The sequence below is a fragment of the Lygodium microphyllum genome, chromosome 6 (assembly GCF_053477565.2).
Source record: "Lygodium microphyllum isolate KBCC chromosome 6, Lygodium_microphyllum_v1.1.10, whole genome shotgun sequence".
NCBI classification, from domain to species: Eukaryota; Viridiplantae; Streptophyta; class Polypodiopsida; order Schizaeales; family Lygodiaceae; genus Lygodium; species Lygodium microphyllum.
The window spans coordinates 115138771-115150648 of NC_141140.1; the positions used below are offsets into that span (position 1 = coordinate 115138771).

Sequence of the window (11878 nt, forward strand, 5' to 3'; positions counted from 1 at the left end):
ACTGCAATTGAATATCTCCACAGCCCACAATATCAAGAGACCTGTCATCTCCAAGTCTGACTGATCCAGATACAGTACGGTAAGAGTGAAACCACTCACGGTAAGGCGTCACAGGGAAGGATGCACCTGAATCCAATAACCAGCACTATGCATACATACTAGGTGTCTCAGTCAAGTGTGAGGCATCAGAAGAACTAGCTGCAAGTATGAACTCATCACCACCATCAGAATCCTCGATATGCGTGACATTAATTTCCTCAATCTTGACGCTGGACTTCGCAGGTACTATACTGCGATCAGAGGACTTCTCCTGCACTTTCTCTTTTCCCTTATCCTTTCGCTTCTCATTGCGCAACTCATGACACTGTGATCTGATATGGCCCTTTTTCCCACAATGATGACAAGTGACATTAGCATTGCGCCCACGCGACTTACTACGCGGCTTTCCATGAGATTTAGACCGACCCTTCTGCGAGTCATGGCCACGGCCATGACCACAATCATTCCTGTCATTCCTGCCTCTAACTGTCAAAGCATGTGAAACACGAGAGGCATCCAAGTATTTGCGATTAACCTCTTCCTGCAGAAGAGCACTCTCAACATCATTCAGTTTTAGAGTAGCACTAGAGGCACATAGGGCAGTGCGGAATACATCCGATGACTCATTTAGAGTCCCAAGCAAGAAAAGAGGAGTTACTTCCTCTCCAAAGGTGATATCCTGCGAAGTCAGGTACTTCAGTATAGCATGGAATTGGCTCAAGTGAGCAAACATAGTCGCATTATCCTTCATGCACAAATCCATAAGTTGCTTCAACCAGTACATCTGACTCGCCGGACTTTTCTTATCATAAAGATTCTTGATCTTATTCCATAGATCCCATGCACTCTGTGCTTCCTCAAATACATTATAATGTACCTGTTCAGTGAGAGACAATACAATCGTGGACTTGCATAGCTCATCAAGTTCAAGCCAGTCGTCATTGTCCATAGTTTCAGGCTGCTCCCCGCTCAACCGAAGTGGCTTAATCTGAGATTTCTGCACCAAGACCTGCCAAATTTGACTCTTTCAACAAGAGTAGTTGATACCATCCAACTTTGTGATGTTAAATATGGCATTATCAATCGAAGAGGATGCCATAATGCAGGCTGGAAATGCACAGACAATGTAAAATTGCTGGTTGTTTTACTACAGAAAATGCCCAAAATCCACTGAAATGAGCTCTAAATGGCGAGAAAAATATGCCAAAAGATGTTGCCCACTTAGTACTAGGTGCGGTACACCAAATCAGGATATTTCAGCATAAAAAATACTGCTCAGTCCACCAATAAATGCTTGCTGTAATAAATTTCAGAACTGCAATAATGAGAGCAAACTGTCCCAAAACTGGATCTAATGTCAACTAAACAATGCTAGGTCCAAAGCCGGCATAAAGAGGACAAAGCAAAGCCAAATGACAGTGAAAATACATGAGCATAACACCGAGAGATGCCAAATAGCATCTGCCAGTAAGAGGCACACCCCCAGACAATCTAGGCAAAATGTACCTGCAACTGCCAAAACCTGACACAAATAGGTGTCTGCTCAAAAGAAAGCGGATCCAAAACTGAGACTCACCTCATAAGCATCCTGTGAACCAAGACATATACTCAATGCAACATCCAATTGTCGGAGTATAATCCCAAAGTCTCAATATATCTGTAACTGCTCAATGACATAGACTGCTCCAATAGCATGTAATCCCTGCTCAAGGTCAAGTAAGCATGCAAGATGCTCCCACTGGCACAAAAGACGTACAAACGAGCTCAAGGGCTCAAGCAACTTAAGACAAACTACCAATGATAAGTGACCAAGTCAATGCATCATACGCATCCCAAGAGCATGACATACATGAAGCAACTGATGGAAGCAACCAACGAGCAATACATAATTCCAAGATAAGATCTCTGTCAACTCAATGACATCCGATAGCAACCAAGTAAATGATCAAACTGAGTCGGAAATGCTCAAATACATCCAAGGCAAAGCTCCCAATGTCGGTAAAGCATAGACGAACCAAGTGGCATATATCACGAACCAAAGCATGTAATGTATGAAGCCTAACTGTCAAGCATAGACATGAGGCATAAGCGGTCCAAGAGCATGCCAAGTCGGTCCAAATACCAGTGAATACCAACCAAGACAGAGCTTATGCGTAGCTCAAATACATTCCATAGATTCAAACATGAGCTCAAAGTTGTCCCCAAATGTAAGATACATGATGGCAAATCCCAAAGCATACATCCAGTACCAATAGGTAAGTGACAAAGCATCCAAAGTACCTTCAGCCCACTGTTATTACAGCCAAGTTTGACTGTCAAAACTGAGAAATTTCAGCCAATATTTCAGGCCAAAATCATGGCATAATCATGTCCATACATTCCAAGGCACTAGGCATCATGTAGGCCGCATACGGGCATCAAACAAGGTAACCGGAGTAGACTATAAGCATCAAATGCCAATGCCAAGTGTGGCTGCCCTATTTCTAGCACTGTATAATAGTAAATGACAATCCCAAATCAGAGAATGTCTGCCCCAAAGCTTCAATGCCAAGCACAAGGCCTAAAGAGGCTTTCAAAGTAGCTCAAATGCCTTCTAGAAACCATTATTTAAGTGCTCATTTAGGAGCCAAGGCATATAGGCTGAAAACTTGATGAGTAGGCAGGCAAAAATTTGGTGCAAATTCAGCGTAGGCTGTCCTGGGAAGTGGCTGCTCCATGTGGCAATGTTGGTGTGGATGGGAGGCTCAAAGAGGCCCCAAAGAGGGCATACAACAAAGCCATGAATGCCCAAAGCAAAGGGCAAGGGAGATATGGAGCTTTGAAGCTTCAAATGATGGCTGCCCCTCTTCTTCCACCTGTTTAAAACTGAGAACTGAAGTAAAACCCTTCAAACTCTGATGCAATACCTCAAGGGCAAGGCCCTGAAGAAGCCCAACAATACCGGGAGGGAGCTCGGGAAGCCAGGGAGTGTCGGAAGCTCGGGAGATCGGCTATGGCTGTCGGGATGGAGACCCAATGCGTGAAGGGAGTCGATGCGAAGGTAGAGAAGAACCGAGTTGAGCTCGAGCAAGAGGAAGCCAAGCTCTGATACCAGTTGAAAGGTGAGAAGGATCGAAGCTTGCACGTGAGCTATGGCAGGAGAGCAAGAGCAAGAAAGAGAGAGACAAGAAATGGGAACTCCAACAGTCACAATGTGTGACCGGGCCTTCCTTTATTTACTAGTCACTAAAATGAATGTAAAGAATAAAGTGACGTGACGGGTGCCCGCCACCTGCAGTGTGCAGTGGCGGGTACTGTCAGTGTAGTAATACACGGGGCGGCACGGCGGAGGTGCCTTTACCCCAACATGATCAACCGTAGGTCGATCTGGAGCTCAGGTTCAGCTTTTGCTCCAGTCACCAACTCCCAATAGCCTTTCCCTATTAAGAAGTTCTCCATGAGGAACTTCCATATGGCATAATTGTTACTCTCAAGCTTTTCCCCCACTATCTGGGTTATGTTGTCAGTCCTCTCTGCATTAGCCATGTCGTATGCTCTGTCTGACTACCTGCAAGCCAACAAGTGTCCTTGACTCACTGCAGTTCTTGACTGTTTTTGACAGTTTTATGCAACAAATTTATTGTCAAAACTAGGGTATTTCAGTCCTTTTTCTGCTCAAAAACATCCACAAACATGTGGTCCCACCTGTAGATACATTTGTCAATACATATGCTATGTAGTTGCTTCAAGTCTGTAACATGCAGCCGTGACTGCCAGGGTTCATACATGCAATCTAAAAACTGTAAACTGACCAGCAGCTTATTCAAAGCCAAAACTGAGTCATATACATGTCATACATGTCCCAAACCTTCATAGACAGTTGCTAGTACATGTAGCAGTCCAAACATAACCATATGGGCACAAAACAGTGCATAGATAATATGTATAGGTGTCAAACTTCCTACTCATAGATTGCAGTCAGCAAATGCTCAATAAAACCTTGTCTATCCAACTCCAAAACAACCTCAAATCATGTTATACATTCACTTTGAAGTGTTAGGTTCAATACATGAGCATTCAGGTAACCATAGACATCCTGACTTCATAAATCCAAGTCATAGATTGCATTTACAGTTTGTACCCAACCAAGACAATGTAACTGCATTAATTTCCAACTCCAGACTTCAATTTTCAGTAGTATTTAATGCTTGTCTTAGTCCTCCAGACATTCAGTAGACATATCCCAAGCCATACATTTCACATGAACCAAGCAATGTCATGTAATGCTTCAAGTGTAAACAATGCTTGTTGTCTCTACAGATTCATGACAGTTTTCCAACCAAGTAAATGCTTCAGATCTGAGTATACTTGATCAGTAATCTTCAGCTTATAGGCAAAACATCCAAGACATATGTCTGCATTAACATGTATGTACTTCAGTAGACCCTTTTTGGGCATCTCTATGAGCTCAAGGCTCTTTCCAAAGTCATGTACCTGCTGAATACTCTCTGTCTACAGCAGTTTGGGACACATTTTAGATCTACAGTCAACTCTCACAGCTCATATCTCATTCCCAGTCAAGCATTAGCATGCCACAAGTCTTTAGCAACCTTGCCAAGGCTTATTTATAAGCCATAGATCAGTGTGTGACCAAGTATTAGCATGGAGTTCAGCAAAAGCATTCAGCCTGCAAATAGGCGCAGTTCACGCAGCCTGTCAGGCTCTTCCAGCAGCACGTGGTGAAGGTAATAATGATTGTCAAGCACTCAAATGTGCTCAATGATGCTCCGAAAGAGTCCCAGACAAGTCTTCACCACTGCCATGAAGCATAGAATCTCACATGAACAAATGCATACCTTGGAGAAACAATGGTAGCCTATTTGGTCTTTGAGAAATCCTGATCTTCAACTCCTGCAAGTCTTCTTGACTTCCTCCTACTCTAGAGAGCCTGCCTAGCATGGCTCTGATACCATGTTGAGATTGAGAGAGGCTGAGACAAAGTGAAGAGCAAGCATGCTCTCTTCTTCTTCCATTCATTCATTATCTCATAGCCACACATATAGAATAAGTGTATACAATAGTACTAAGGTCCATAGGACCATTCACACTGGGTCTAAGACCACCGACTTATTTAATGTCCCACACTTGCTGATACAACTGGACAAGGTTAACGTCAGTCATACATACTAACAGGAGAATAATATGAGCTTGATATTCTAACACTTCCTAAGTCAATTCACCACTTAGGCATGCATGTTACATGCATGGGTATCCTACAAAATTATTTGCAATAAATATGGATAAGCATTGTGTTTTAACTTTGAGATTGTTATTGTCTTGGATTGCATCAACATTTCTTATTGTGCTTCATCATGCAACAGCTTTCTTTAATTTTGTCATTTTGTTACATGGATGGGTATATAGATGGCCTCTTACAAAAGTATGTCAAAACATATGGGTAAGTGTTGTGTTAACTTTGATATTGCAATTACTTCTTGCACTATATTAATCTTTATTGCTATGCTACCTTTTGCAAAAACTTTGGTTTGATTTTTTCATTTTGTGCCCAATTTCTCGACATGCTAGGCTTAAAAACAATGTTTGTATGAATCACTTAAACTACAGGTTCATCCCAAATTAATTTATAGATTAAGTTGTAAATCCCCTATAAAAGCATCACTTGAATACTTGAAAAACACTCATTACTCTTCTTTAAAGCTTGCTTTCACATATCTTGTTCATGTACACTCTTAAGAATCATCATCATAGTCACTTTTTGGAAATATTTTCTATAATATGGGTTGACTTTTGACATTAGTTTCTACATTGGAGGATTAAAAATCACCTACTAAAAACCATATGAGGGATTTGTATATGGAGCCTAGAGACATATAAGAATTTCAATAAAAGTGACTTCCCCTCGAACTTACACATAAGACATTACATGTTTTGAACACGCATTCATAATGGAGAAAACCTACTTCATTTCTTATTAGTATCTTGAACTTATGAGCATGTGCAAATTTTTGAAAGTGTAAGCATAAATTAATCATGAAGCAATCACCTTATTTGTACCTAATACATGTTCTAAGCCCTTTTTTAAAGGTATTTTTATCATTTATCTTTTCTTTCACCATTTTTGGACTATTAGAAATCAAATGGAGGTTCTTTTTTACATCTAATGCAGTGAAGTTTTGTAGTGTATGTTAGAGTAGAAAATGAAATCTTATTCTTTGATTTATTAAATGTGTTCTCTAGGGTGGATGATGATGGGTTATAACCTTCTAATGGTTGGTTGGGAATTGAGAGATTTATCATTGTTGGTTTGATAAGATTTAGTGATGAACTTATAAGTGTTGGCATTATGGTTTTGATTTTTTTTGTGCTTAAAGGATAAGTGTGTAAAAGAGAAGTCCTTTCATGTGTTTGGCTTGGTAGCTATAGAAGCCAATTATTTCTCTAGTAAAATTAAGTCATACAATTAGGTGTCAAGAGGGACTTTCTCTTGATTCATGTTTATCTTTGGGGCCATTTCTTGCATATGGCCAATTTGTAAATATACATATGCCTACCTTATAATATGCACAATCATTTCTTGACCATTGGTTTTTTCTTTTGCTAAAATCTAAATTTATCATCATCATGTAATAGCTTAATATAAATGATTATGAGGACATGAAGATCATGTTTTGATATGAAAAAATAAATTAAGTGTGCACTTTTTTCTTTGCAAGTAAAGCAAGTGTGATGCTTGATTGAATTCTACTTGTGTAAGTTTAGTATTAATGCATCATGAATCATTTCTCTAAATATTTGTGATGCTTGATTGAATTTTGCATCGTGAATCGTTTCTCTAAAAATGCTTTATTGAATTTATAATTCATTGTAAGCTTAAAGTTAAGGTGCTAGAAATCATTCCTCTAAAAATTTGTGACTCATATGGTTACATGGGATGTCAAGTAGTTTTTAAAGTTTTTCCAATACAAACTATTGCAAACAAATCAAGATGATTGTAAAAGAGCTCCAAGATGATGAAGATGCACTAGAGGGATGAATTTTTTACCTCTTCTTACTATGACTTGGAGATGTGATTTAGTTTAAACAAGTTGGTTTAATTTTTTAAAGTTTTTCCAATACAAACTATTGCAAATAAATCAAGATGATTGTAAAAGAGCTCCAAGATGATGAAGATGTACTAGAGGGATGAATTTTTTACCTCTTCTTACTATGACTTGCAGATGTGATTTAGTTTAGACAAGTTGGTTTAATTATAAAGAAAAGGATTTAGGTGTGATATGGATTGGCAAACTTGATGTTGCTGCTATTTAAACTTACATATGATTTAAGGTAAGTGCTAGGGATAAATTCCTCATTCATGTGCTTAGGCTCAAACATATAGAGAACAATCCTTGCTTTGGTGAGGTCATATGAGCATGTCATAGAGGTGCTCTAGCCTATCTTTAAGATATATTGGACTTCTATAATTTGCTTTGAACTATGCTTATTGTATCAACTTCTATAATTTTCTTTGGACTATGCTTATTGTATTGACTTCTATAAATTTATTTGGAGAATGCTAATAGTATTGACTTCTTTAAATAGTAATGAGGACAATATATGCAAAAAAGTAGACACACAAATAAATAGAGGGTGGTTGGGTAGGTAGGTATACAAGTAGTTAGCCAAAAATGTAGGCATGCCCATAGATATGTATGCACATACATAGATACATGCATGCATGCATATATAGATGTCTATACACATACATACATACCCAACATACATAGACATATACAAACATTGATATGTCCACACATGCACACACATTGTTTGTGTGAGTGTGTTGGAATATTGTAGAGTAATCTACTTTAGTTTGAAGGAACTTCAAACTACTTTAAAGTATGCAAAACTAAGTTTTAAGTTTCCAAACCATTTCCAAAGCATGATTGATAATATTTAGCCATTGATATACTATTCAAGCTTTTTTATTATCATGCATAATCACAATGGCAAAAAAGGTCACATGGTCTAGATCTAACAATACACATGTAATTAGTACACCTAGAAAGCACACATGCATAGCATGAATGCATGCTGATATGTTAACCACATAGTAATCACACCTTCAACGAGAGAGAGAGAGAGAGAGAGAGAGAGAGAGAGAGAGAGAGAGAGAGAGAGAGAGAGAGAGAGAGAGAGAGAGAGAGAGAGAGACTCTGTTCTTGAAACATGTAAAGGTTTGGCTTAAAAGTTTGTTGTTTGGGTTCTTAATGATTTAACATCGTAATTATAAAAAGGAGTGGGGAAATATTTCAAACTATGGAATGAAAAGAAATATGCACATAGTAACAATATTGGTATGGACACATAGGTGCAAAATCTTTCTCACATTAGTCTAGACTTGTGAGACATGCTTCAAGCATATAGATAGAGGAGAAGTAGCCTTATTGCTCATGTGAGGTTTGAATTTTGGAATCTCATTGTGGAGAATAGACACAACGACCAAAGCCTGCAATAAAGTCTATCATTAGATCTCTCTCTCTCTCTCTCTCTCTCTCTCTCTCTCTCTCTCTCTCTCTCTCTCTCTCTCTCTCTCTCTCTCTCTCTCTCTCTCTCTCTCTCTCTCTCTCTCTCTCTCTCTCTCTTGCACATGTGCACACATGCACAAACACACATACACACATTTAGCACATCAAAAGGAGTCTTCATAGAGCACTCTCAAGGGGTGAAAATCAAGAGTTTTTGTGTGTCTGATAAATATGTGAGAGTTATGGGATATTTGAATGGGAAAATCTAAATGCAAAGGTTTTATGCTTGCTAGGATGAGAGCTTTCCTCCATGCATTCCCAAACTTGTATTTGTGCATGTATGCAAGATGGTCTTTTGCATGTGAGCATACAACTACTTGTGCACCTATATACATAGATTGAAAAACTTACTTGGATCAGCAAATACAACAAGCCCAGTGCCATTGAAGTGACACGTCCACCAATTTCGTTGATTTTGTTGATAGTACATGTTCATAACATAAGAGGCATGAGAAATTAGATTGTTGGGGATGTAACAAGCGCCTTGAGGTTGGATAGCTGAACAATCTACTCCCCCTTCTCCACAAGCATAGGCAATATTGCGTAGCAATGTCAACTCATCAGCTGCGGGCTTGGATATGCACCAAACTTTCTGTCCAATACCTTGAGGACCTTGCTGTAAAGCCATTTGTTGATAAATAATAAATATATAAAGGCAATCAAACTAGAGCAAAAATAGCTTCAAAAACTTTGTGTTGATTTTTGGAGAGATACTAGTTTATCGTACTTCATAGGTCAAAATGGACACATATTGTTTTGTGGCCATAATGAAGTGAACGCGCACACTAGAGCAAGTTAACACTTGTTAGGAAAAGTACACATTGGTTTTGCTTGAAATCTTTTCCATTTTACAAAATATCTAATTCAATTGTTACACTCATTACTTTAACATGCAAATACCTTTCTATTCAAGGTTGTATTGTCTCTTCTTATATCTCCTTTTGAATTGAATGTTTCATTCATATAATTTTTTATTTGGTTCACATACTATTCTAGCACCATTTTCCTCTCTCTATAGGTAGTAGGACTACAACCGAAATGTAGATCTTGTTAATTGATGTTCTTTAGTGGTATGCCATTGCTAGTTGACCATAACACAACCACAATAAAAGCAGAATAAGGATCTAGTGTCCATTACCCTTTTTCTCTTCTTTTTCAATTTACGAGGGCTTTTTCCATTTTTGAGTCACCTCAATACCACCATAGTTTGTAGAAAACATATATGTGATATAATGGCAAAATATAAGTTTTTTTTTTTTTGGGTGAGGGGGTGTTTTCCATTGTCGAGGCATTATATTAAAAAGTTACTATATAAAACATCCAAGTGGGAAATTTACATAAAAATGAAGTCACTAGGAAAACCTATAGGTGCTAAATGTGCCAAAATATAATGCATTTTTGTTATTTAGGTCCTAGTTTTGGCCTATGTCTACCTTTATGGTTACAAAATGCTTCATAGCAATACAAAATTGCATTTGTTGTGTTGTTTACACTATTAGGTGCCTTCTATGGGATTACATCCATACACACACACACACACACACACACATGCATGTGCACACTCACAAGGTTCATGCCAACACATTTTGTAAAAAAGATAATTGAAATTTTCTCATGATCTTCCCATTCACTATTCAATATTTTATGCTACTTTCTTCATCGCACCCTCCCAAAACCACAGCATAACAACTTTGACCTATGCATGCCTCCAAACAAGTTTTCATATGTATATGTAATTTATGTGAGCCAATGTTAGGTAAATGCGCACGTAAAATGATAAAAGATTGTTTTTTAATGCGCAATGTTGAGGATGGGGTGAAGCTAGTTCATATTGTTAAGAGTTTTTGTAAGTTGTTCTGGATGTAAGTTGGTATGGCATTCTCATGCAATGATTGGGAGTAAAAGGACGTCGGTAAGGGGGGGTCCTTGGCCTAGTATGGTTAATTTACACTTAATGTGATAGGAAAAACCAAGGCCTAATACGAGGAAGAGTATATTAATCACACTATGACCTCATACAATATGCTCTTAACAATGCCACGTATGCTCTTGATGCAAGGGTTTTAACTTCACGGTGGTGCACCTGCTTGGTCGCGGGTGTAGGAGTAGCCGTAGGAGAAGAGGGCGTCGAACCTGCAAAACCACAACAACAAAAACACACGGCACGGCGTCAAAATCTGAGTCATGTGGGCGTTATCCGTGGCGTGCAGCTTCAACCACAGGGAATTAAGCTTACCTGAGGACGAAGAAGAAGAAGAAGGAGAAGGAGGAGGAGAAGAGGATGGTGATGATGATGATGATGATGATGATGATGATGGAGTAGAAGACGAAGGAGAAGAAGAAGAAGACGAAGATGAGGAAGGAGAAGAAGAAGAAGAAGGCGATGAAGAGGAGGAGGAGGGAGGGTTGGAGGTTGAGGGAGCAGAAGGGGAAGCGTCGAGGGAAGAGGTGTAACTAGTCGTAGAGGAGGTGGTGTAAGGGTTGACGGAGGAGAACTCGGAAGAGTATGCATCCGCGGGGTTGTTGTTGTAAGAAGAAGGGTTGTAAGAGGAATAGGAAGAAGGGTTGTTGTAAGAAGAAGAATAAGAGGACGTGCGAGATGGGTTGAAATTTGGGTACGTGAAGGAGGAGGGGAATGAGAAGGGATAGGCTACGCATGTTGCCATGCACAGGCACACCACCAAACAACCCAACAACATCTCTGATGATGATGACGACGACGATCCACCTTGCACAGCCATAGCTATGGCGTTGTCCTCAAGATGTGCTGCACAGACACAAAGGCAAACAGAGAGCTTCTCGATCAGCCTCTTGCACCCTTCTTCTTATGTATGAGCCTTGCCTTGGCCTTCTTTGCCCTCTCATTACACAACCATCTATAGCTCTTCTACATTCTGCAAAAAGTGAACTTGCTACCGTTTGTAAAGAAGCTAGTTAAGTCCAATTCACGTAACCACAATAAGGGGTCACATCCACATTTGCTCAGCTTTACATAACCGGGCAACAATTAGATTGTCTCAAAAACATTGACAAGCTCTCTACTAGAAAGATTGCACCTACATTCTTTGGTTCTTCGAGCCTAGATATCATAATTCAAGCTGACACGCCTTCTCAAAAGCAAGTCATGTGAAGCTCATTACTTGAGAGTCATAATGCCCTCCTAGTTTCCAAGAGAAAGGTGCATTTCACATATGTACAAATATTCCCTTCCCTTTAGGCTTCTTTTCCCATGTTCAAGAAACAAATATGCCTTCAAAAAAGTAACTATTTGT

At 39.2% G+C, this 11878-nt stretch overlaps 1 protein-coding gene across 1 annotated transcript; it reads right to left on the minus strand.

Moving 5' to 3' along the window:
* Positions 1–8255: 8255 nt before the first annotated feature.
* LOC148034995 (uncharacterized) lies at positions 8256–11646 on the minus strand. Its single transcript, XM_087679908.1, has 4 exons — positions 10843–11646; positions 10690–10739; positions 8958–9222; positions 8256–8527 (listed from the first exon to the last, which is right to left on the minus strand). Exons 1-4 carry the CDS (start codon positions 11345–11347, stop codon positions 8496–8498), a joined length of 852 nt encoding a protein of 283 aa, XP_087536034.1. The 5' UTR covers positions 11348–11646; the 3' UTR covers positions 8256–8495.
* Between the last annotated feature and the right edge of the window lie 232 nt (positions 11647–11878).